The sequence below is a fragment of the Caretta caretta genome, chromosome 24 (genome assembly GCF_965140235.1).
Source record: "Caretta caretta isolate rCarCar2 chromosome 24, rCarCar1.hap1, whole genome shotgun sequence".
Classification (NCBI taxonomy): domain Eukaryota; kingdom Metazoa; phylum Chordata; order Testudines; family Cheloniidae; genus Caretta; species Caretta caretta.
Genome location: NC_134229.1, coordinates 18,348,645 through 18,373,099, shown reverse-complemented (window position 1 = coordinate 18,373,099; position 24,455 = coordinate 18,348,645). Strand labels below are relative to the sequence as shown.

The 24,455-nt window shown below is 67.7% G+C and overlaps 2 protein-coding genes across 2 annotated transcripts; both read right to left on the bottom strand.

Annotated features, from left to right (window-relative positions):
- Positions 1–3,750: 3,750 nt before the first annotated feature.
- LOC125625585 (urokinase plasminogen activator surface receptor) lies at positions 3,751–7,615 on the bottom strand. Its single transcript, XM_048827849.2, has 7 exons — positions 7,520–7,615; positions 6,250–6,360; positions 5,864–6,010; positions 5,612–5,761; positions 5,111–5,248; positions 4,748–4,894; positions 3,751–4,393 (listed from the first exon to the last, which is right to left on the bottom strand). Exons 1-7 carry the CDS (start codon positions 7,566–7,568, stop codon positions 4,134–4,136), a joined length of 1,002 nt encoding a protein of 333 aa, XP_048683806.1. The 5' UTR covers positions 7,569–7,615; the 3' UTR covers positions 3,751–4,133.
- Positions 7,616–11,445: 3,830 nt separating this feature from the next.
- LOC142068324 (uncharacterized) lies at positions 11,446–22,965 on the bottom strand. The gene is made up of 7 exons (XM_075122853.1): positions 22,703–22,965; positions 20,757–20,873; positions 19,944–20,087; positions 16,130–16,273; positions 15,516–15,650; positions 14,704–14,856; positions 11,446–14,272 (listed from the first exon to the last, which is right to left on the bottom strand). Exons 1-7 carry the CDS (start codon positions 22,749–22,751, stop codon positions 12,561–12,563), a joined length of 2,454 nt encoding a protein of 817 aa, XP_074978954.1. The 5' UTR covers positions 22,752–22,965; the 3' UTR covers positions 11,446–12,560.
- Between the last annotated feature and the right edge of the window lie 1,490 nt (positions 22,966–24,455).

The window sequence follows — 24,455 nt, the reverse complement described above, 5'->3', positions numbered from 1 at the left end:
GTGCAGCTGGAGGAGGATGACCGCTCTAAGGAACAGATTCCTGACCCCAAATGGGGCTATAGCAGGATCTGGGAGCAGCTGGAGCGGGAGCCAGGCATCGCCAAGACTCCTGTCCCCGACCAGACGGGGGTCTTCACGATCGGGTTCCCCATTGGGGGATCAAGACGGACGGGATTGGAGCTGAGTCTGAGAGAGCAAGAGGACTGTGGGAGACAGCGAGAGCCCGAGAAAGAGCTGCAGAAGCAGCAGCAGCATGAACTGGCGGTGGGGGAGCGGAGAGGCCCAGGGGACCTCCCCGGGGTGAGTGGGGATAGATCCCGGGGGGCCAGTTCCGCAGGGAACCTCGAGACTAAATTGCTGCCCCTGGTTAAGGAGGGGGGGTGTGTGGATGCCCACCTCACTGCCTTTGAGCAGGCTGACGATTTGAACCAGGGGGACCCTGCGGAAAAGCCCCGGTGTTTAGCTCCCTTGCTGGGTCCCAAGGCCATAGACTCCGTCAGCCAGATGGTTGGGGATGTGGACAGGCTCCCACTCCTGACCCCAACCTATATGTCTGTGTGGAGTTTCCTGGGGCCAGGCCCCTCGGACCTCCAGTGGGAGCAGAAGGTGATGGTCAATGGGGAGACATTCTTGGGGTGGCCAAAGGGCATGGGCTGCATAAACCTTCCCACATGCGGCCTGCGAGTGCTATCGACCACCCCTGACCTAAGGGAGGGTGTGAAAATGGAAGGGCCTGGTGTAACTCCTACCAAGGAATGGGAGAGATGCTGGGGCATCCATGGGAACGTTGGTGGCTTCGAACTTCCCCAGGTCACCGGCTAAAGTGACCCCGCTCAGTTCGATCTCGAAGGGGGGAGAGATGTGACGAAGTGGGACTGTTCTTAATGTTTCCTCTGAATAGTGTGGGGGTGCCTCAGTTTCCCCTAGGCAGTTCTTAAGTATCTAGGGGGTGGGGTAAGGGTGTATGATCATTGCAGAGCCCTAGAGGGCATGTGTGTGCAGGAGTCTGGACACAGAGAATGGCCAACACCCTGTTTCCTGGCAACTGATGGCCTGGGCCCTTCCCCCCCTGCAAGGTGAGAGCTGAAGGGTTGGAGAACAAAGGAATCAGGTGACCACCTGGCCCGGGAAAGGAACAAAGCCCAGAGGAGGAGGGGCTGGAGGGGGTTTTCAGTTTGGGGCTGGCTGGGACATGGAGTGAAGTGCAGACGTGGTTGTCTGGCTCACTGCCCCCCAAAATGGACCCAGCTGAGGGGTCCCGTTCTCTGCACCTGCAAGCTCTGTTTTAGACCATGTTCCTGTCGTCTAATAAACCTTCTGTTTTACTGGCTGGCTGAGAGTCACGTCTGACTGCGAAGTTGGGGTGCAGGACCCTCTGGCTTCCCCAGGAGCACCGCCTGAGCGGACTCGCTGTGGGAAGCGCACGGAGGGGCAGAGGATGCTGAATGCTCCGAGGTCAGACCCAGGAAGGTGGAACCTGTGTGAGCTGCGTGTCCTGAAGACAGGCTGCTCACAGAAAGGCGACTGCCCCAGAGTCCTGACTGGCTTCATGGGGAGCAGTTCCAGAGCATCACCCAGGGACTCCGTGACACCTGCCTCCGGCCCTGTCATCCGGCTGTACACCTCCACGGCTTTGGGGTCCAGTAAGGGGGTGAGAAACTGGAGCCTGTCTGCAGGGTCAACCCTGTGCAGCTCACAGGCATTCTCAAAGGCCGTCAGGAAGCTATCTATGTCCTCCCCCTCCTTCCGCTGGGCCAGGAAGCACTTATCAAAGTTCCTTGCAGTCTTGGGTCCCCCCTCACTCACCACAGCCGGGGCCCCACTGCTCCTCAGCCTGGCCAGCTCCAGTTCATGCTGTCTTTGTTTCTCCTTCTCCTGACGCTCCCTCTCCTTCTCCTGACGCTCCCTCTCCTTCTCCTCCTGCTCATGTTGACGTTGTTTCTCCTCATGTTGACGTTGTTTTTCATGATCCTCCAGCTCCCTCATTTTCATCTCCCTCTCCCATTCCAGCCGCCTCCGCTCCAGGGATGGGGAGCTCCGCCGGGAGGATCCCCTGCTGGGTGCTGGGGTCAGGGTGCCCTCGGTATTCGCTGGGCTTCCCCCAACCCCTCCCCCAGGCATAGGTAGGAAGGGTCTCGGGATGTCCTCGGCAGCAGTCTGACCCCTCCCAGCCCGGTCAGGCCCCGGGGCCCACGCTGCGTCTGCCGGGCGGCTCCCCTCAGGGACAGGGATCGGGTCCTTCAAGCGATCCCTCTCCTCCAACTGGGCAATCAGTTGTTCCTTGGTGGACCTCCCGATGCGCAGCCCCCTCTGCCTGCACAGCTCCACCAGGTCACTCTTAAGGCGTTTAGCGTACATCTCCCTGCTGGCCACTCGCAGGCCGGGCAGCTTCCCACGGTTTCCAGGAAAAGCCCTTAGTGTGCCAGTCCTTCTTGAGGTCACCACCTCTTTGCCAGGGTCGAGCTGCAGACTCCTCCGCCCCTGGGACCGCTCGCTGCAATCCCCCGGGGGACCCTGTTACTGCAAAAGTCTTTCTCTCTGGTCACACATTCCCAGGGGTTAGCCGCCCCCCGAAACCGTCTCTCTCTGAATCTTCAGCACGCCTGGTCCCCGTCAATTCCCCTTCGTTTTACTGTTCCCCAGTCACTTACTGCAGGAAGCGCCGTTCACGGGGTGCAGTAGATCCCACCGCTGCCACCAGTTGTCGCGGAGTGTGGGGGAGTCCAGGCCCTGCACCCCTCTTCCTGGGATCCACTGAGACTCTCAGCCAGCCAGTAAAACAGAAGGTTTATTGGACAACAGGAACACAGTCCACAACAGAGCTTGTGGGTACAACCAGGACCCCTCAATCACGTCCTTCTGGGGGAGCAGGGAGCTTAGACCCCAGCCCTGGGGTTCCCTGTGTTCCTCTCCCCAGCCTCCCAAACTGCCCACCCAACCCACCCAGCAGGTTCCCTGCTGCAGCCTCTGTTCACATTCCTGGGCAGAGGTGTCACCTCCCCCTCCCCCTCCTGGCTCAGGTGACAGGCTCTCAGGTCTCCCATCCCCAGGGCACATTCCCAGGTCAACACTCCCCCCTCCCTGCTGAGTCACATCCTCACACCCCAATTCCCTGGGAAGAGCATCACACACACAGTCGTACCTGCCCCGGCAAAAATATACAACAAAAACAACCAGAGAAGCAAACACAACTCGTAAATGCCACCCCCACCCCCGCCCAGCCACAGTTACACCCAAACCCACAGAGAAACACGCCACAATCGCCAACACACAGCGCCCCAGGCACTATCCATCCACACTCACAACCTCTAACAAACACTTCTAACCGCCCCCCCAAAGCCACACTCACAACAGAACCTGAGCACACACAATGCAACGTAGTCCAACAAAGCCACAAACACACCAAAAACATCACATAAGCTGCCAACACAATGCACTCAAATATCCAGTGCCACAAACATGCAAAACAAGGCAGCCACAAGAGGTCCCATGGTGTGTGTGGGTGTGTAGGGGGGACGACTGTGCAGGTGTGATTGTGAGGTGGTGGTGGGGTGTCACACAAACACACACGCCCCCATGTTCTCGCTTCCCTGTAGCCCAGGGGAATCCAGGCGCCCCCCAAATCACCCCATGGGGCCTCCCCCACTCTGCTCCTGGAGCCAACCTCCCTTTCCCTACCCGCCTCCCCCAACACAGACCCGCCCCCACACAGGAACTGCAGGCAGCTCCCCCTGCTGGGCAGGGCAGGAATTACAATAAAATAAAGTTTATTAATGAAATAACAAAAGCACCATAAATTAGAATAAAATAACCATCATCATAATAATAAAACAGGGTCACAGCCTGTCAGCTGCCAGCAGAGGGGTGAGGGGCTGGGGAGGGACCCCAGCGGATGGACTGAGTCGGACAGGCCTTAGCCTAATGGGAAAATAAATTATGAACCTTCAAATCCATGGAGGTATCCCAGGGGAACAGGGGTGGCTCACGCAGCGTGTGCGTGGGGAGAACAGATTCATTGGACTGCCAGCCCACCCTGCTCGAACCACGAGATCCCCCCTCCCCTCCCCGAGCTGGGGAGAGGACCCAGGAGTCCTGGCTCCCAGCTGCCCCGCTCTCGGTCTCCCCGCGGGGCATCAGGAGCTGCGGGGCAGCAGGACGAGCAGGGCCAGGAGGGCAGCGCCGTAGAGCAGGGCTGGCTGGGCCCCGAGCCTGCGGCCGGCCCGGCTCCTCCTGGCCGGGGGGAGGGCGCCCGCCTGGATCCGGCTGTTGCAGAAGTTGCCCTGGCAGCAGCGGGCCTGCACCCCGGCCAGGCGCTTGTAGATGGAGGTGTAGGGGGCATCGCACCAGGCCGGGGTGGCGCAGCCCTTCAGCATGGCGCCCGGCCCCCTCAGCGCTGGGGAGGGAGGGCAGGAGAGTGAGACGGAGCCCGGAGCCGGCCCCCAAGCCCCCACCCAGACCCCCTGGAGCGAGATGCCCCCTGCCCTGTGCCCCTGCTGAGCCCCCCAGCCCTCCCATGGCCTGGCGTCCCCGGCTGAGCCCCTCTCCCAGCCTGGTGCCCACTGTCCCCAGCCCTGCACCCCCACCGCATAGTGCCCCCGACGAGCCCCCAGCCCCTGCCCCCCGCTGAGTCCCCCACCCTCCCCCAGCCTGGTGGCCCCTCCCCTGCACTCCTCTCCCCCCACAGAACCATGGCCCCTGCCCCACCCCCCGCAGCACGGCGCCCCCAGCTGGCTCTGCAGCTACTCACCATGGCTCCCCACAGCCTCCATGCAGTGGGTCATGGGCCCCTGGCACTGCAACCGGGTGATGTTTTCTGGGGTGCAGCCATGGCTGGAGTTCCCTTCGCAGGCAAAGCAGGTGACTCCGTTCAGGGGCAGGGGGGATTCCTGGTAATCTGAACCCGGGTCAGAATGGATCACTGGGCAGCCCGAAAACCAGCTGGTGCCCCTCACTCCTGACCCGCAGCCCCCTGCCAGCCCAGCCCTGGGCTCCCCCCAGCTCTGCCGGTGCCCCTCACTCCTGACCCGCAGCCCCCTCCCAGCCCAGCCCTGGGCTCCCTCCCCCAGCTCTGCCGGTGCCCCTCACTCCCGACCCGCAGCCCCCTGGTTACCGTGGGCGTCATTATTGCACAGGCTGGAGTTGCAGCATTGCAGCAGGTAGAAGCTGTCCTGGTTGTGGAAGCCCAGGGGCTCCTGGCACCGAGAGATCTGCCCGCAGCCTTTGATGCGCCGCTCGTCCTGGGGAAACTCTGGGGACAGAGAGAGCAGGGGTGACGTGGGGCCTGTCCCCTCTAGGGGGCGCTGGCTCCCATCCGGCCCCAGGCTGGGGACTGGCTGGCTCAGGGGGGCCAGGAATGGGACGTGGGGCCTGTCCCCTCTAGGGGGCGCTGGCTCCCATCCGGCCCCAGGCTGGGGACTGGCTGGCTTAGGGGGGCCAGGAATGGGACGTGGGGCCTGTCCCCTCTAGGGGGCGCTGGCCCCCATCCAGCCCCAGGCTGGGGGGCTAGCTGGCTCAGGGGGTCTCCAGCAAAGAGGCAGAGGCCCATCAGGTGCTGGGGCCTGGGCCCCCTATGTGGGGCGGGGAGGGGGTCTCGGGACGGGTCCCTGCTCACCATCGGGCATGGAGATGGCTGTGATGTCCACGCACTGCTCCCGGGGGTCCAGGCACCGGATCCGCATCAAGGAGGGGCTGGAGCAGGAGTGGTCGGAGGAGGAGCAGGAGAGGCAATCCAGGCTGGCGTTGGAGGGGAAGGAGCTCAGGGCTGTGGGGGGGAGAGAGGCGGGGTGAGCAGGGGACAACGGGACACCCCGGGGGAGAGCGAACAGACTGGAGGGGAAGGACCCCGCCGGCTCCATGGACTGACCCTTGGGCACCCCCTGGTTGCAGAGGTCGGTAGCGCAGTGCTCTTCCGCCAGCATCACAATCTGCCCGTGGGAGACGAAGGAGATGGAGTTGTTGGGTTTCCCCTGCACGTCGCAGCCCTTCTGGATCCGATCGGAGACCCCGGAGCCTGGGGGGTGGAGGAGAGAGTCAGAGCCATTGGCAGGGCTGGCTCGGGGGAGCCCGGGGCTGGGCTAGCCGGGGGCTGTGGGTCGGGAGTGAGGGGCACCAGCAGGGCTGGGTCAGGGGAGCCCAGGGCTGGGCTGGGAGGGGGCTGCGGGTCGGGAGTGAGGGGCACCAGCAGGGCTGGGTCAGGGGAGCCCAGGGCTGGGCTAGCCGGGGGTTAGCTGGTCACTGGGGGGCACTCACGGGAGATCATGGTGAGGGCAGTTGTGCGACACTGTCCCTGCTGCTCCCCACAGTCCTCCATCTCCTGGCAGCTCCGGTCCCCATCACAAGAATAACATCGCAGGGCAGCCGCTGGGCGGAGAGACGTGGAGGAATCGGAACAGAACCCAGAAGTCCCAGCCCCCCAGATCTAACCACTAGACTGCACTCCCCCCCAGAGCCAGGGAGAGAACCCAGGAGTCCGGGCTCCCAGATCTAACCACTAGACCGCACTCCCCTCCCAGAGGGAGGGAGAGAACCCAGGAGTCCGGGCTCCCAGCCCCCCAGATCTAACCACTAGACTGCACTCCCCTCCCAGAGCCACGGAGAGAACCCAGGAGTCCTGGCCCCCCCGCTCTAACCACATCCAGTCCCCAGCTGATGGTGAATCAGAGCTAAGGGGAAATGAGCGGACTGAGTTCACCTCTTCCTCCCCCTGAGAGGGGGCCCTGAACTCTGGTGAGGATCTGCTCCCCCAGGGGACTCCTGGCCCTTCCTCGGGGGAGGGGACCCCCCCAGCTCACAGCCCTCTCCTAGGGCGGGGCTCAGCCCCCCTGCCGAGCCCCCACCTGGCCAGGGAAGTGTCCTGCCCCTCCCCCACTGGGTTCTCTTCTCCCTCCCCCTTCGGGATCTGACTCAGGGCTAAGAGCCGGGACAAAACCACCGAGCGGCTCCCCGCGTCCGCGCCCACCTGGCCGCCAGCTCGCATCCTGCCCTGCCGCCCCACTGCTGGGGCGGGGGGGGGGGGCAAATCCTGCAGCCACAGCTGCACCTCGGAGCTGGGGAGAGAACCCTGGCGTCCGAGCAACCTCCCCCCCCGCCGCTCTAATCACTAGACCCCACGGCCCTCCCAGAGCCGGGGAGAGAACCCAGGAGTCCTGGCTCCCAGCCCCCCAGATCTAACCACTAGACCCAACGTCCCTCCCAGAGCCAGGGAGAGAACCCAGGCATCCGAGCACCCCCCCCCGCTCTAACCACTAGACCCCACGGCCCTCCCAGAGCCGGGGAGAGAACCCAGGCATCCGAGCACCCCCCCACGCTCTAACCACTAGACCCCACGGCCCTCCCAGAGCCAGGGAGAGAACCCAGGCATCCGAGCACCCCCACCCCAGATCTAACCACTAGACCCCACGTCCCTCCCAGAGCCAGGGAGAGAACCCAGGCATCCGAGCACCGCCCCCCCGCTCTAACCACTAGACCCCACGGCCCTCCCAGAGCGGGGGAGAGAACCCAGGCGTCCGGGCTCCAGTACCTTGGCTCAGCAGCGCCCCCAGCAGGATGCAGCCCCACACAGACTCCATGGCTTCGGAGCTCGAACCTGCGACCCCGGCGCCGTCGCCCCGTCCTGCCTCTGGCTGATGTGTGCTGCCGTCCCCCGCCGGGGCCGCCTTAAGAACCTCCCCCCCCACACCTCGTCCACGCCTGGGACACACCCCTTCCCCCCCCTCCCTCCGGCTGCGGGGCTGGGCCCGGGATCTCAGGAGTGGGGCGGGGGCTCTTCGGGGAGGTGGGCTAGAGCCGGGGGGGGGTAATCTGGGGGATAAACATCGGGGGTGCTGGGGGTCCCCACTGGGAGGGGCTGGGGGGTTACCTCGTGGGGGCTCTTAGGGGAGATGGGTAGGCGGTATCTGGGGGAGAAACAGCAGGGGGTCCTGGGGGGGTCCCCCTGGGGCGGGGGGTCTGGTTGGGTTGTTCCCTTGGGGGGCTCCCAGAGGGAGGCGGGGTAGTTAGAGCATCGGCAGGAAATGGGTTGGGGGGGAACAGCTGGGGGGGTCTGCCTGGGGAGGGACAGCTGGGGGTTACCCTGTGGGGGCTGCCACAGGGTTTGGGGGAGGGGGGTGGATGGTCCTGTGTGGGGCGGTGACCCTGCATCATGTCGCCCCCTTGTGGCCAATGCCAGTGGAGGATAACAGCTCTTCTACTGGGGCTTTCTGAGGGCCCGCGAGGAGCCAGATGGCCGGGGCTTTCCAGCCCTGCTCCCGCCCCTGGGGCCAGGCCGCCATGGAAGGAGGGTGTGTGTCCCCCCCCAGAACATGGCTCTGGCCCAGCTGGGGCGCCCCACGGGCTTTTATGGGGTGCAGAATCCTGGGGTGATGCCCTGTTACAGCACCAGAATAGGAGTGGTTAGAATGAGGGGACTGGGTGCCAGGACGCCTGGGTTCTCTCCCCAGCTCTGTGAGGGAAATGGGGTCTAGTGGTTGGGGGGGGGAGCCGGGGAGCCAGGACGCCTGGGTTCTCACCCCAGCTCTGCGAGGGAAGTGGGGTCTAGTGGTTGGGGGGGGGAGCCGGGGAGCCAGGACGCCTGGGTTCTCTCCCCAGCTCTGGGAGCAGAGTGGAGACTTTCTCTGGCCTGTTGTATCAGGCCAGGCTGGAAGGTCACAAGATACCTTCTGGCCTTGGAATGTGTGTGTTTCGGTGTGTGTCCGTGTGGTTGTGGCGTGTGTGTGACACATGCCCCCGTTTACAGAAATCCCCAGCTCGCTTGCGAAATGGAGCTGATTTGAGCAGAACATGGATGGAAGAAATGCAGCGCCAGGCCCAGATGCCCCCCCGCCTGCTGGGGTGGAGCGAGAGATTGTCAAGATCACACACACACATCCTGGTTGTCGCACACACAAATGCCCCCGTGCCCCCCCCCAACCAACTTGTTTTATCAAGCAAAAAAATCGGGTTCGTGTCCAGCAGAACCCGGGAACAGGAATTAGACAAAAAACCCACAAACCACTTCCCACTCCTGAGCTGGACAAAACTAGCCCCGGTCCTGCCCCCCCCCCCCGATTTCACCCCTTCCCATCCCCCCACAACTTCCAAGCCCCCAGCCCCACTTCCCCTCCCCCACAGCCCCTTGCCCACTCCCACCAGCCCTACTGCCCAATCCCCAGCACCCCTTCCCATCCCCCCACAGCTGCCCACCCCAATTCCACTTGCCCCCTGCCCCCCAGACACAGCCCTGCTTCCCACCCCTCCGCCTCCCCACCGGGACCCTCTCCAGGGGTGGTTGGTTGCTTGTCACTTGCCCAATGTGGCTGGGGGTTTAATGACCAGCCAAGGACGGGACTTTAGCCTCTGGCCTGGCTGCCCCATTGCCCTGCCCCATGGTCCTGGCTCACTGGGGACCAGTCCTCTGGCCGGGGGAACATGTGTGGGGAGCTGCTCCCCGGCCTCCTGCCCACACACTGAAATTGGGGTCCCATCCTTACAGGTGCTGCCGGGACACATGGTGAAAGCGGACCCCACACCCAGGAGCTCCCAGCCTAAACAGACACCACATTGTACAGCTGGAGAAACTGAGGCAGGGGCATACTGCCCTTTGCTCCCGGTCACAGGGGGAGTTTGTGGCAGAGCTGGGACAAGGATCCAGGTGTCCTGCAGCCCAGTCTGGGGCCCTGCCCAGAAGCGAGTCCCATCAGCCCCCCAGTTGCCACACAGGCCCCCGGGGAGCCAGGACCAGATTTGGGAAGCAAAGGGGAGGGGAGAACTGCCCCAACTGTCCTGCCCCATTCCACACCCTAGGGCACCAGGCCCGTGTGCCTCACCGTGACGTGGGTCTAATAGGAAAGGAGAAGGAAGCGCCCAGGATGGGTTGAGGTAAGCGATGGGTCAGCCAGTGACCTCATAACGCATCTATTCTGGGAGAGAAGAGGAGTCTAGTGGCTAGAGCAGGGGCGGGCTGGGAACCAGGATGCCTGGGTTCTATCCCTGGCGAGGGGAGGGGAAGGGAGTGGAGTGGGGTCTAGTGGTTAGAGCAGGGGGGCTGGGAGCCAGGACTTCTGGGGTCAATCCCAGCTCTGGGAGGGGAGGGGGGTCTTTAGAGTGGGGGTGGGGCTAGGAGTCAGGACTCCTGGGTTCTCTCTCTGGCCCTGGAAGGGGAGTGGGGCCTAGTGGTTAGAGCAGGGGGCTGGCAGCCAGGACTCCTGAGATCTAACCCAGCTCTGGGAGGGGAGGGGGGGTCTAATGGGTAGAGTGGGGGTGGGGCTGGGAGTCAGGACTCTTGGGTTCTCCTCCCACAGGGCTGATGTCTCACCTGCAAGAGGCCCCTCCCCTCCCCGAAACCCAGGTCAGACTGAGTCACTGGGAATTCCTGACGTGCCATCTGCCCCCCCCCCGCTCACCCCCCACTGTGGCGTTGCACACGTGCTGCCCCACCCTGGGAACCCAGCCCCCCCCCATCCAGGTGGTGTCCCAGGGACAGGGTCAGGGTCCTTTTTTGGCTTCCACGGGGGCTCCTTCCACTGTCCCCCAGCATCTTCCCTCCTGTGCCCCCTAATATCCCTGCCCCACTGAGTCTCTGCCTAGCAGTGCCAGCCCCCCAGGAGCCCTCTCCCCACAGGCTCTGTGCCTGCTGCCCCCCCACAGTCTCAGACAGTTGCTATGGCCCTCTCCCATCCCCTGAGCAGCCCCCCATAGCGTGCCCCCAGCTCCCCCCGCCCTGCAGCCTGCCAGCCGGCAGGGTCAGGCCCTGCCTGGTGGGGTGCACGGAGGGGCACAGGTGACGAGCCATGGCCGTGCCCCATGGCAGGCTGGGGTGGGGGTGGTTTCTCCCGGCCTCTCCCCGGAACCCTCCTGGCCCCGGCCCAGCCCCGACGACTCACATCCCGGCTCCATGTGCCCAGCTATAGGGATCCAGTGAGGGTGTGTGGGGGCTGGGGGGGCAGGACTCCTGGGCTCTCTCCCCAGCTCTGGGAGGGGAGTGGGGTCTAGTGAGTCAAAGCGGGGATTGGCTGGGGGCCAGGACTCCTGGGTTCCCTCATCAGCCCCCACTTCTGCCTTTCCAGGAACCCTTCAGCCATCCCTCCCACAAGGCCGCTTGTGGGGGCCGACTCTTGCCAAAAGAGGCGAGGAGAGGGCTGAAGCAACCAGCCAGCCTGGGTGTGGGTGTGTCCATCCAGGGTCTCATGGGAACCCCCAAACCACCCAACCCCCAAAACTCAGCCAGGGCCACTAATCTAGTCACTGAGCTGCCATGGCCCCTACTAGGGGCAGAGTCTGAAAGCGCAGGGGGCTCGGCCCAGGGCCGGGGACCCCTCGCTAGCATCAGTGGAGCTGGGGGGGGCCCAAGGGGGACCGCAGGGCGGAGGAAAGGGGGGATGGGGGGGAATGTCTCCGAGGAGGGGGGTGGTAGGGACGGACCCTCCCTCGCCCCATCCCAGGCTCTGTCAGTCGAAGGCAGCGGACGCGTAGGAAGGAAAGGTCTTTATTGGGCGCCCTGCAGGCAGGGGGCGCCGCGGGGGCAAAGCAGAGGGGAGCCGAGCCAGACCGCGCCGGGCTCCGGTCCTGTCCCCCTGCCAAAGGACACAGCAATAAATTAAGCATCAACTCGGAGGGGGGATCATTGAACTGGCTGGGGCGATGCTGGGGAAGAGGGGGTGGTGGGTAATCCACCCCCCCCCCAGGGCAGTAACTGGCCCCATCGGCAGCCAACCAGCTGAGGGGTGAGACCACGCCACCCCCTTTCCCCTGCAACATGGGGCACTAAGGGGAAGGGGGCAAACGGGAGAGACCCCCTCCCTCCATCCCCAGGGGCTGTTGTCTGATAGGGTAAAGTTCCTCTTGAATAAATATTTAAGCCCTAGGAGACTTCACAGATAGCAAAATAAACTCGTGTGTGTGTGTGTGTCTGGACACGCTGCCTACCTTGTGTGTACTTGTGTTTGTGTGTCCGCCAGGTGCATGTGTTTGGATAGTGTGTGTGTGTACGGGTGTGGGGGGGTGTACGTTTGTATGTTGTCTGCCCCTGTGGCCCTATGGATGTGCGGTCTGGCAGTGCTGTGTTGTGTTGTGTAGCACCCCCTCTTCCAATCCAGGCCTTTAACAGGCATTAAAAAAAAAACCCTCCAGCATCTCAAGGGTTAATGGAGCTATCACAGGGCTGTCTAGAGCTGGGGACAATCTGTACATATCTACCTATAGAGTGGGTAGGGCCCCTCGGAGCAGCAGCCACCACGGCGCTCCCAGCCCCCTGTTCTAGGAGGGAAATCTCCCTCTGCCACTAGCAATATGGGGTCTATGACACATAGGGGGGAGCACTTTCGATTCCAGCCAGCAGGGGGCAGTAGTGTCACTTTCACAGACGCACCCTCAGGCAAGCGCAAAAGGACTCAGGGGGCCTGCTCCGGTACGGGCCAGGGCTTTCCTTCCGCTCGCCTGCAGGCTCTGGATGCTATGGTGGCACATGGGTGGAACTGACGCCAGGACGCCAGGGTTCTCTCCCTGGTTCTGGGCAGGGAGTGGCAGGGTCTAGTGGGTTAGAGCAGGGGGGCTGGGAGCCCGGACTCCTGGGTTCCCCGCAGGGCTCAGTGCAGCAGTACCGCGAGCAGGAGCGTGAGGCTGACGAGGCCAAGGTTGCTGCCGAGGCCAGAGGCTCCGCTGGGGTAGGGCGGGCGCGGCTTCCCCGGGGTGTTGGTGTACAGCCCACCGCTGCTGTTCTTCACAAGCCCCTCCACCGGGTCCAGCCCCGGGGCGCTGGCGTTGCCCAGGGGACCGCGCGGGGAGTTGTTGGGCGTTTCCACGGTGATGGGGAAGGAGATGGTTGGCCTGTCCCGGTCGCCCTCGGTGCGCTCCAACGAGCCCTCCGGCTTGCTGACCGTCGCTGGGGCGCTGGGAGGGGCGGCGTGCCCGGCCTGCGCCGGCATGTCGTGGGAGGACAGGCCGTGGTCGACCAGAGCCACTCCCGGGCGCTTGGTGCAGAGGGTCTTGTTCTTCCCCCGGTGGGACCCGGCGCTGGCTCCTCCGGGAGCCAGGACGGTGCTGGTGGGGCTGGTTGCAGGGGCGCTGGGCTGGCTGGAACCTCCCTCCTTGTCCTCAGAGAAGACGCTCTCATTCTGCCTGGTGGCGAGATAGGGGATGCGGGCTACGGCGTCGATCCGGTTGCCGGGGGAGCCGGGAGTCGGGCCGTCGGTGCTGCGGGCCTCACCAGAGGCCGCGGCTGAGCTGTCAGGGGCCCAGGTGGTGCTGCCCTCGGCCACGAAGCTCTCTCTGGCTGACCCGGTGCGACTTTCGGTGCCGGAGCTGTCTGCGGCAAAGAGAGATGGTGAACTGGTGGCGCCGTGGCCAGCTCCTTCGGCAACGACCCCGTCGCCGGGGCTCACCGTGGTGCTGCCGGCACCGGACGGTGAATCGGCAGAGCTGTGGCCATCTCTTTCGGCAACGAAGACCCTGGCACCGAGACCTGTGGTGGCTCTGATGAGGGATGATGCCTCGGTAGGGCCGTCACCGTGGTCCAGCCACGGGGACTCGGTGCTGCTGGCGGAGGCCGAGGCCTCACCGGTAATGTGGTCCCGGGCAGAGTAATTGGTTTCTTCCTCGCACTCCTCTTCCTCCTCCTCTGCGTGGGCCAGGCTGGCGCCCGCTGGAATCTCCCGGGTGTTCTCCGGTGTCTCGGTGACGCCGGGCTCCGAGCGGCTGCTCCCCTCCAGGACGACGGCAGCGGGGACGCCTGTAGCCACGGGATCGGGGGGAGGGACGCCCGTCGGCCGCGGGGCGTTGCTCTCGGAAAAGACCCCTCCCGCGCTGAAGGCGGTGTCCCGGTCTTCGGCAGACGCGGTCCCGTGGCTGCCTGTCGCCACGTGGCCGGGGTGCGGGGTGACACCCGGTCCGCCTGTCGGCACCACAGCGTGGTCCCCGGTGGCAAAGGCCCCTCCCTCCTCCAAGCCCCGCCCTTCGGAACTCTTGGTGGTCTCCGCCTCCCGGTCGCCGTGGCTCCCTGCCAACGGAGGGTGGCCCCCAGCAACGGGGACCACGTCCTCCTCCTCCTCGTCTTCCTCCAGGATGCAGTCTGGCTCGGGGGTGGGGGCGGGGGGGAAGCGCGTCACGGGGCCGGCGGGGCTGGGGTGGCTGGGCCGCCCCTCGGCCACCCGCCCGTCCATGATGCGGGTGTTGCAGAGGCTCCCGGTGCAGCAATAGACCTCGGCCTCGTCCAGCTCCTGCACCAGGGCCAGCAGCGAGCTCTGGCACATGGCCGGGGTGGCGCAGCCCTTAAAGGTCACCAGGCCTGAGTCGGCGCCACCTGCAGGCAGGAGGGCAAAGGGTCAGGATTCCCCAGAGCCAGCCAGCCCCCCGCCCCGGGGCCGGATGGGAGCCGGCCCCCCCGGGAGGAGTCAGGCCCCGTGTCCCAGTCCCGGCCCCCCTGAGCCAGCCAGTCCCCGCCCCGGGGCCAGATGGGAGCCGGCCCCCCCGGGAGGAGTCAGGCCCCGTGTCCCAGTCCCGGCCCCCCTGAGCCAGCCAGTCCCCGCCCCGGGGCCAGATGGGAGCCGGCCCCCCCGGGAGGAGTCAGGCCCCGTGTCCCAGTCCCGGCCCCCCTGAGCCAGGCAGTCCCCGCCCCGGGGCCGGGTGGGAGCCAACCCCCCTGGAGGAGTCAGGTCCCGTGTCCCAGTCCCCGCCCCGGGGCCAGGTGGGAGCCAGCTCCCCTGGAGGAGTCAGGCCCCGTGTCCCGCTCACCGGTGCGGCTGCGGCCGATCCCCTCCAGACACATGTTGTGGGGCCCCATGCAGGGCACCGTGGAGCTCGAGTTGCTGGTGCAGCCGACACCGTCCTCGTCCACGCAGCTGAAGCACTGCAGCCCGTTGTGCGGCTCACCCTCTATGAGGAAATCTGGGGCGGGGGGGGAGGGAATTCATGAGCTTCTGGGCCTGAAACCCCCAACCCCTCCCCCCTGATCAGCCCCCTGGGCCCATCTACCCTGGTATCCCGCCTCCTCCCCTCCCGGGCTCAGCCCCCTGGGCCCATCTACCCTGGTATCCCGCCTCCTCCCCTCCCGGGCTCAGCCCCCTGGGCCCATCTACCCTGGTATCCCGCCTCCACCCCCCCGCCGATCAGCCCCCTGGGCCCATCTACCCTGGTATCCCGCCTCCTCCCCCCCCCGATCAGCCCCCTGGACCCATCTACCCTGGTATCCCACCTCCTCCCCCCCCCCCGATCAGCCCTCTGGGCCCATCTACCCTGGTATCCCACCTCCTCCCCCCGCCGATCAGCCCCCTGGTACCCCGCCTCCACCCCGCCCCCGGCTCAGCCCCCTGGGCCCATCTACCCTGGTATCCCGCCTCCTCCCCGCCCCGGGCTCAGCCCCCTGGGCCCATCTACCCTGGTATCCCGCCTCCTCCCCGCCCCGGGCTCAGCCCCCTGGGCCCATCTCCCCTGGTATCCCGCCACCTCCCCTCCTGGGCTCAGCCCCCTGGGCCCATCTACCCTGGTATCCCGCCTCCTCCCCGCCCCGGGCTCAGCCCCCTGGGCCCATCTCCCCCGGCGGGTACCTGTGTCCAGGTGGTTGCAGAGGGGTGTGTCGCAGCAGCGGGCATGGATGGCACGGGTGCCGGCATAGAAGCCCAGCCCGTCCTGGCAGCGTGGGAGGCTGGCGCAGCCCTTCAGCTTCATGTTGGTGAACTCACCTGGGTGGGGGGGCGGCATCAGGGATGTTCAACCCCCACCCCCAGCACTCCGGTTCTCCCCTCCCCCTCTACCTTCCTCCCCTGCCCCGGCCAGAGCCTCCGCTTCTCCCCTCCCCCAGCTCTCCCTCCCCCTCACCCCCAGGGCCTCTGCTTCTCCCCTCCTGCAACTCCCCCTCCCCCCACTGCCTTTCTCCCCCTCATCCCTAGGGCCTCAGCTTCTCCCCCCCAGCTCCCCCTCCCCCCACTACCTTCCTCCCCTCCCCCAGCTTCCCCTCCCCCCACTACCTTCCTCCCCCCATGCAGGGCCTCCGCTTCTCCCCTCCCCCCTGCTTCCCCCCCCCAGCACCTCCAGTTCTGTTCTCCCCTCCCCCAGCTACACCCCCACCTCCTCCTGTTCTCCCCTCCCCATCATTCCCCATCTCTCATCCCCCCAGCCAGCCGTCCCTCCCTCCCTCCCGCTCCCCCTTTGCCCTCCTTACCCAGGGTGCCGGTGATGTCCAGGTCCAGGCACTGGTCCTGTGCCCCGGTGCACCCCAGCTGGGTGCGGGCGGAGGGGGGGCACCAGGCGCCCTGGGAGGTGCAGGCATGGCAGCTCAGTTGGTTGGGGGTGGCTGGCTCTGGGGCTGCAGGGAGAGACGGGAGGGGTCAGTGGGGGCAGGGGCAACTCTCACCTATGGGGTCAGGGTGGGAGGGGAGGGGCACAGGGGATTCGGAGGGGCAGTAGGACTGGCAGGGGGATGTGCTGGGTGGGGGCAGGGTGGGGTGGGGCACTGGGGATGCGGGTGGGGGCACTCAGGGGCAGGGCTGCAGGCGGGGTGGGGGCAGGGGACTGTGGGAATGATGGGGGGCACTGGGGAGGCACGCTGCAGGTGGACTGAAAGTAGGGCAGCTGGGGACACTGGGGGATCAGGGGGGCGAGGGGTGCAGGGCTGCAGGCAGGAGGGGCACGGGGGCTGCAGAGGGTGGGGTCGCAGGTCGGGGGACACGGGGGTGCAGGGTGGGGGTGCAGGGTAGCAGGTGCTGGGGGTAGAGCTGCAGGCAGGAAGGATGAGGGGGGTGCAGGGTGGGGGACACAGGAGATTTAGGGGCAGGGTGGGAGCACTGGGGGACTCACCCGCAAAGCTCGGGACACTGCAGCCGACCCTGGCAGAGCCAGGTGCTGGGGGGCAGGTGGTGGGGCTGCAGGGGTGGGGACAGGGACAGGGGAGAAGAGTTGGGTGCAAGGGGAGCACGGGTGGTGTGGGGGGATCAGGGGTGTGGGGGATGGGTGGGAGTGCAGGGGGTGGGGGAGTTTGGGGGTGGAACCGCGGGGGGCAGGCAGGGCACTGGGGAGGTGCGGGGGGCCCCAGGGGGGCGGGGTCGCTCACTGACACTTGGGGCATTGCAGTCGTCCCCCAGGCAGTGCCAGGCACTGGGGGGCAGGGTCCGGTGGGACACTGGGGGTGCATGGGGTGGGGTGCAAGGGGCCTCACCGAGGCTTGGGGCGTTGTAGCCACCCCCCTGGCAGTACTAGGCATGGGGGGGGCAGGGGGTCCCGCGGGTCAGGGTGCTGGGGGCACTGTGGGTGCAGGGCCCGGGGGGGCACAAGGGAGGCTCACCCAGGCTGGCGGCGTTGCAGCGGTCCCCCTGGCAGTGCCGGGCGCGGGGGGGGGGGGAGGGGGGTCCGCGGGGCAGGGAGCTGTGGGGGGGCAGGTCCCGGGGGGGCACAAGGGGGGCTCACCCAGGCTGGCGGCGTTGCAGCGGTCCCCCTGGCAGTGCCGGGCGCGGGGGGGGGGAGGGGGGTCCGCGGGGCAGGGAGCTGGGGGGGCAGGGCCCGGGGGGACACAAGAGGGGCTCACCCAGGCTGGCGGCGTTGCAGCGGTCCCCCTGGCAGTGCCGGGCGCGGGAGGGGGGGGGCAGGGGAGTCCGCGGGGCAGGGAGCTGGGGGGGCAGGGCCCGGGGGGACACAAGGGGGGCTCACCCAGGCTGGCGGCGTTGCAGCGGTCCCCCTGGCAGTGCCGGGCGCGGGGGGGCAGGGGGGCCCGCGGGGCAGGGAGCTGGGGGGGCACAAGGGGGGCTCACCCAGGCTGGCGGCGTTGCAGCGGCCCCCCTGGCAGTGCCGGGCGCGGGGGGGGGTAGGGGGGTCCGCGGGGCAGGGAGCTGGGGGGGGCAGGTCCCGGGGGGGCACAAGGGGGGCTCACCCAGGCTGGCGGCGTTGCAGCGGTCCCCCTGGCAGTGCCGGGCGCGGGGGGGGGGAGGGGGGTCCGCGGGGCAGGGAGCTGGGGGGGCAGGTCCCGGGGGGGCACAAGGGGGGCTCACCCAGGCTGGCGGCGTTGCAGCGGTCCCCCTGGCAGTGCCGGGCGCGGGGGGGGGGCAGGGGGGTCCGCGGGGCAGGGAGCTGGGGGGGCAGGGCCCGGGGGGACACAAGGGGGGCTCACCCAGGCTGGCGGCGTTGCAGCGGTCCCCCTGGCAGTGCCGGGCGCGGGGGGAGGGCAGGGGGTCCGCGGGGCAGGGAGCTGGGGGGGCAGGGCCCGGGGGGGCACAAGGGGGGCTCACCCAGGCTGGCGGCGTTGCAGCGGTCCCCCTGGCAGTGCCGGGCGCGGGGGGAGGGCAGCGGGTCCGCGGGGCAGGGAGCTGGGGGGGCAGGGCCCGGGGGGGCACAAGGGGGGCTCACCCAGGCTGGCGGCGTTGCAGCGGTCCCCCTGGCAGTGCCGGGCGCGGGGGGGGGTAGGGGGGTCCGCGGGGCAGGGAGCTGGGGGGGGCAGGTCCCGGGGGGGCACAAGGGGGGCTCACCCAGGCTGGCGGCGTTGCAGCGGCCCCCCTGGCAGTGCCGGGCGCGGGGGGAGGGCAGGGGGTCCGCGGGGCAGGGAGCTGGGGGGGCAGGGCCCGGGGGGGCACAAGGGGGGCTCACCCAGGCTGGCGGCGTTGCAGCGGTCCCCCTGGCAGTGCCGGGCGCGGGGGGGGGGTAGGGGGGTCCGCGGGGCAGGGAGCTGGGGGGGGCAGGTCCCGGGGGGGCACAAGGGGGGCTCACCCAGGCTGGCGGCGTTGCAGCGGTCCCCCTGGCAGTGCCGGGCGCGGGGGGAGGGCAGGGGGTCCGCGGGGCAGGGAGCTGGGGGGGCAGGGCCCGGGGGGGCACAAGGGGGGCTCACCCAGGCTGGCGGCGTTGCAGCGGCCCCCCTGGCAGTGCCGGGCGCGGGGGGAGGGCAGGGGGTCCGCGGGGCAGGGAGCTGGGGGGGCAGGGCCCGCGGGGGCACAAGGGGGGCTCACCCAGGCTGGCGGCGTTGCAGCGGTCCCCCTGGCAGTGCCGGGCGCGGGGGGAGGGCAGGGGGTCCGCGGGGCAGGGAGCTGGGGGGGCAGGGCCCGGGGGGGCACAAGGGGGGCTCACCCAGGCTGGCGGCGTTGCAGCGGTCCCCCTGGCAGTGCCGGGCGCGGGGAGGGGTAGGGGGGTCCGCGGGGCAGGGAGCTGGGGGGGCAGGGCCCGGGGGGGCACAAGGGGGGCTCACCCAGGCTGGCGGCGTTGCAGCGGCCCCCCTGGCAGTGCCGGGCGCGGGGGGAGGGCAGGGGGTCCGCGAGGCAGGGAGCTGGGGGGGCAGGGCCCGGGGGGGCACAAGGGGGGCTCACCCAGGCTGGCGGCGTTGCAGCGGTCCCCCTGGCAGTGCCGGGCGCGGGGGGGGGCAGGGGGGCCCGCGGGGCAGGGAGCTGGGGGGGCACAAGGGGGGCTCACCCAGGCTGGCGGCGTTGCAGCGGTCCCCCTGGCAGTGCCGGGCGCGGGGGGGGCAGGGGGGCCCGCGGGGCAGGGAGCTGGGGGGGCAGGGCCCGGGGGGGCACAAGGGGGGCTCACCCAGGCTGGCGGCGTTGCAGCGGTCCCCCTGGCAGTGCCGGGCGCGGGGGGGGGTAGGGGGGTCCGCGGGGCAGGGAGCTGGGGGGGGCAGGTCCCGGGGGGGCACAAGGGGGGCTCACCCAGGCTGGCGGCGTTGCAGCGGCCCCCCTGGCAGTGCCGGGCGCGGGGGGAGGGCAGGGGGTCCGCGAGGCAGGGAGCTGGGGGGGCAGGGCCCGGGGGGGCACAAGGGGGGCTCACCCAGGCTGGCGGCGTTGCAGCGGTCCCCCTGGCAGTGCCGGGCGCGGGGGGGGTAGGGGGGTCCGCGGGGCAGGGAGCTGGGGGGGGCAGGTCCCGGGGGGGCACAAGGGGGGCTCACCCAGGCTGGCGGCGTTGCAGCGGCCCCCCTGGCAGTGCCGGGCGCGGGGGGAGGGCAGGGGGTCCGCGGGGCAGGGAGCTGGGGGGGCAGGGCCCGGGGGGGCACAAGGGGGGCTCACCCAGGCTGGCGGCGTTGCAGCGGTCCCCCTGGCAGTGCCGGGCGCGGTAAGCCAGCGCCAGGAGATGCGAGCTCAGCTCCAGTGCCTCGTCCGGCCGCGGGCGGCGAGCGCAGCCCTTGGACACGGCCTGGAAGCGCAGGAAGGCTGCGGGGGGGGGGGGGGGGCACGGGTGAGAACCTGCCTGGGCCCCTTCACAGCACCCCCCACTCCAGAGCAGCCCCTCTCCCCCCCTCCCCCGCCAGGATACCCCAAAAACCCGCCTGGCTCCTCCCCAGTGGGGCACCCCGCGCCCGAAACCTCCCCCCCCCAGGAGACACGGTTCCTATAGGGCAAGGAGGGCAGTTACCCCCCTCCTCGAGACCATGGACCCCCCCCAGATTTTAGCTGGGTCTATATGCCCCCCACATCCCTTTGCATGTCCCTGCCCCCACCCTGTATGCCCCCAATGCCCCCCACGCTGCATGTCCCCTGCCCCCACCCTGTATTCCCCCAGTGCCCCCCACCGTGCATGCTCCCTGCCCCCACCCTGTATGCCCCCAATGCCCCCCACGCTGCATGTCCCCTGCCCCCACCCTGTATTCCCCCAGTGCCCCCCACCGTGCATGCTCCCTGCCCCCACCCTGTATGCCCCCAATGCCCCCCACGCTGCATGTCCCCTGCCCCCACCCTGTATTCCCCCAGTGCCCCCCACCGTGCATGCTCCCTGGCCCCAGTGCCCCCCACTCCCCTCAGGCTTTACAGGCTGTGATACAGTGCCGTAACTTTACCCCCCGCCCCAGCCCGGGGAAGGCCGCCCAGCCCCCCCGGACTCACACACGGCGGCGCTGCGCACAGCTGTCCGGCAGCTGGATTCCCCCTCGCGGCACGTCACTTCTGTCTCCACCGAGCAGCCAAACTCCCCGTGGCAGGATTTGCACTTCAGGCAGGCGGCTAGGGGGAGATAGACAGGACCTCAGAGCCAGGAACCCAGGAGTCCGGGCTCCCAGCCCCCCCGTCTCTAAGCACTAGACCCCACTCCCCGCCCAGAGCCGGGGAGAGAAGCCAGGAGTCCGGGACAGGGGCGAGGAATGGGGTAGGTCTGTCCTCCGCTCTGGGAAAATTGTACCAGTTTCACCCCCCGGAGGGGGTGAGAGGCGACGCTGGGGTGTTTATCTGGGATCCGGGACAGCCTGTTCCTGGGGTGGGGCCACCCCGAAGCCTCCGAGCTGGGCTGCTCAGGGAATGGGGCACGGGGCCTTTCCCCACTAGGGGGCGCTGACCCTGATCCGGTCCCAGGGCGTGGGGCCGGCTGGCTGGGGAGGGCGGGGGGGGGGGGGTATGGGGTAAGTTCTATCCCCAGCGTGGGAGGGGAGTGGGGTCTAGTGGTTGCGGGGCAGAAGCCAGGACTCCTGGGTTCTATCTATGGCTCCCAGTCATGGTTGGTGCCTCCCCTGGCCTTTCAGGGATGCTGCCCCGTGCCTCGGTTTCCCCACCTGCATAATGGGTGAGCCGATCTGCACAGCCCCAATTCCGAGAGGATTTTTGCCATGAGTGTTTCCCAGGTATTTTGGGATCACCTGGAGCTGGGCTTTCTTGTCCCCCCCCACCCCCACCTCAGCTCCCGTTGACGCCCCTAAAGCCCCCACTCCAAGAGCTTGGAAACCCGGCTGAGGTGAGGGAGTAGCTAACCACACAGCTGTGTGGGGGAGGCTAACAAGCCCTCAGCTTGGGCTGGGGTCCTTCCCCTGCAGCCCAACCCCGCCCCCCCCCCCCGGGTCAGGATTGTCCCTTACAGGCCCACGGACCTGTCAATGCTAGGGGAGGATTTCTCATTCCTCCTCCTCACCTCCCGCAACCATATCAAAAGTTTGGGGACCCCCCACCACCACTATGCTGCACAGACCCCGCCTGTGACCAGGGTGCTGAATGGACACCTGAGTGCCATTGAGGTCTCGTCGCGTCAGGAGCTGCACGGATCCTGGACAGAGACCGGGCCCCCATCGCTGCACGGATCCTGGACAGAGATCAGGGCCCCCATGGCTGCACGGATCCTGGACAGAGACCGGGGCCCCCATCGCTGCACGGACCCTGCACAGAGACCGGGGGCCCCCATGGCTGCACAGACCCTGGACAGAGACCAGGGCCCCCATGGCTGCATGGACCCTGGACAGAGACCTGGGCCCCCATGGCTGCAGGGACCCTGGACAGAGACCAGGGCCCCCACGGCTGCAAGGACCCTGGACAGAGACTGGGGCCCCGATCGCTGTACGGATCCTGGACAGAGATCAGGGCCCCCATGGCTGCACAGACCCTGGACAGAGACCGGGCCCCCCATCGCTGCAAGGACCCTGGACAGAGACCGGGGCCCCCACGGCTGCAAGGACCCTAGACAGAGACCGGGGCCCCCATGGCTGCATGGATCCTGGACAGAGACCGGGGCCCCCATGGCTGCAAGGACCCTAGACAGAGACCGGGGCCCCCACAGCTGCACGGACCCTGGACAGAGACCGGGGCCCCGATCGCTGCACAGACCCCGGACAGAGATGGGGACCACGCTGGGCGCTGTACGGACACACCACGAGAGACAGGCCCTCCCCAGGAGATCTTCCAACGCAACCAACGGCAGGATCCTTTGCCCCATTTCACAGACGGGGACTCCAAGGCTCGGTCACTCTTCCGAGAGCAGCTGGGAACCGAACCCAGGCGTCCTGATTTCCCCCCACCCCAGCCAGCCTGGCCCTCCTGGTCGGTTCCGCCCCTGCCCCCCGGGGCTCCTTTACCTGGAGCTACCAGCCCCTGCAGCAGAATTAATGCCAGAGCCCTGGCCATGGTGAGAAATGTCGGGTGCTCCTGTCGCCCGTCCTGTGTCCGTCTGTCCTTCACCGCCAAGCCCGAGAGCTGCCTCTAATCGCCCCCTAAATACCCACGCTGGGGACCTGCCCCTCGGTGGGTGCCACCCACAGGGCAGATCCACCGTGGGCACCCAGCCAGCTGTTTGCCAGCGACGCCGAACGGCCAGGGGGTAATTAGCTTGTGTGGCGCGGATGGGGCCCGGAGCGGGCGGGGTGCACGGCTGGGATGGGATGGATGCCAGGCGCATCCCACTGGAAAAAGGGGAGCTGGGCGGGTGGCGCAGGCTTGGGGAATCCGGCCAGGCCGGCCGGGGCAGGTGGGGGGCAGCTGGGATGGAAAACGTGAGCGAGGGATGGAAGGAAAGAGTGGTGGAGACATTCTCTGTGCTATTCGTTGCTCCCTGCTCTTCCTAGGGGGCTGAATTGTGACCCCCCCCCCGCCCCAACTCCCGATGTGACACAGGGGTAGGGACCGGCCCCAGAGAGCTCCTGAGGGGCAGGGAAGGAAAGAAAGAGAGACGCAAAGATGGGGCAAGAGACGAAGAACATAAGACAGGAGTCCTGGCTCCCAGCACCCCTGCCCGATCTCACCACCAGCCCCCGCTCCCCTCTCAGAGCTGGGGAGAGAACCCAGGAGTCCTGGCTCCCAGCCCCACCCTGCTCTAACCGCCAGCCCCCACTCCCCTCCCAGAGCTGGGGAGAGAACCCAGGAGTCCTGGCTCCCAGCCCCACCCTGCTCTAACCGCCAGCCCCCACTCCCCTCCCAGAGCTGGGGAGAGAACCCAGGAGTCCTGGCTCCCAGCCCCACCCTGCTCTAACCGCCAGCCCCCACTCCCCTCCCAGAGCTGGGGAGAGAACCCAGGAGTCCTGGCTCCCAGCCCCACCCTGCTCTAACCGCCAGCCCCCACTCCCCTCCCAGAGCTGGGGAGAGAACCCAGGAGTCCTGGCTCCCAGCCCCACCCTGCTCTAACCGCCAGCCCCCACTCCCCTCCCAGAGCTGGGGAGAGAACCCAGGAGTCCTGGCTCCCAGCTCTAACCACCAGCCCCCACTCCCCCTCCCATAGCTGCAGATAGAGCTCCCAGTCCCCCGCCCAATCTAATCACTAGACCCCACTCCTCTCCCAGATCTGGGAATAGAACCCAGGAGTCCTGGCTCCCAACCCACCCTGCTCTAACCATGAGCCCCCACTCCCCTCCCAGAGCCGGGGATAGAGCCCAGGAGTCCTGGTGCCCAGCCTCAAGGAGGAGGTTGGTGAACCAGTGCAGGTATCACAGGGTTTCCTCTGTCTCAAAGACCCCTCTCTTGCTCTCTCTGTAATCCCACCACGCCACAGCTAGAAGTGGGTGGGGGGTGAGATTCAGGACTCCTGGGTTCTCTCCCCGGCCCTGGGAGGGGAGTGGGGCCTAGTGGTTAGAACAGGGTGGGGCTGGGCCCCAGGATGCCTGGGTTCTCTCGCCCCTCCCAGGGCAGCGGGCCCTTTTATCCCCAGCATGAGTCTGTGCCCCACGTTGAGCAGGTGGGAGCTGTCACCCTAGCCGGAGCCAGACAATAACAGCCTCACCCCTGCCCGGGGCACCCTCACCAGGTCACTGAAACTGGGGCAGGACATGGGACTCCACCAGCAGGCCTGAGTCACTGGAGTCCTCCCCCTGCATGGGAGAGCCTGGGGGCGTTCCAGCC

Coding starts and splice junctions, on each gene's coding strand:
- LOC125625585 (XM_048827849.2), bottom strand. CDS start 7,568: ATGGAGTCTGTGTGGGGCTGCATCCTGCTGGGGGCGCTGCTGAGCCAA. Junction 6,361..7,519: donor GGGGGCGCTGCTGAGCCAAG/GTACTGGAGCCC, acceptor CTCTCCGCCCAG/CGGCTGCCCTGCGATGTTAT. Junction 5,762..5,863: donor CAACCAGGGGGTGCCCAAGG/GTCAGTCCATGG, acceptor TCCCCCCCACAG/CCCTGAGCTCCTTCCCCTCC.
- LOC142068324 (XM_075122853.1), bottom strand. CDS start 22,751: ATGGCCAGGGCTCTGGCATTAATTCTGCTGCAGGGGCTGGTAGCTCCA. Junction 20,088..20,756: donor TGTGCGCAGCGCCGCCGTGT/GTGAGTCCGGGG, acceptor CCCCCCCCGCAG/CCTTCCTGCGCTTCCAGGCC. Junction 14,857..15,515: donor CTGCAACCACCTGGACACAG/GTACCCGCCGGG, acceptor CCCCCGCCCCAG/ATTTCCTCATAGAGGGTGAG.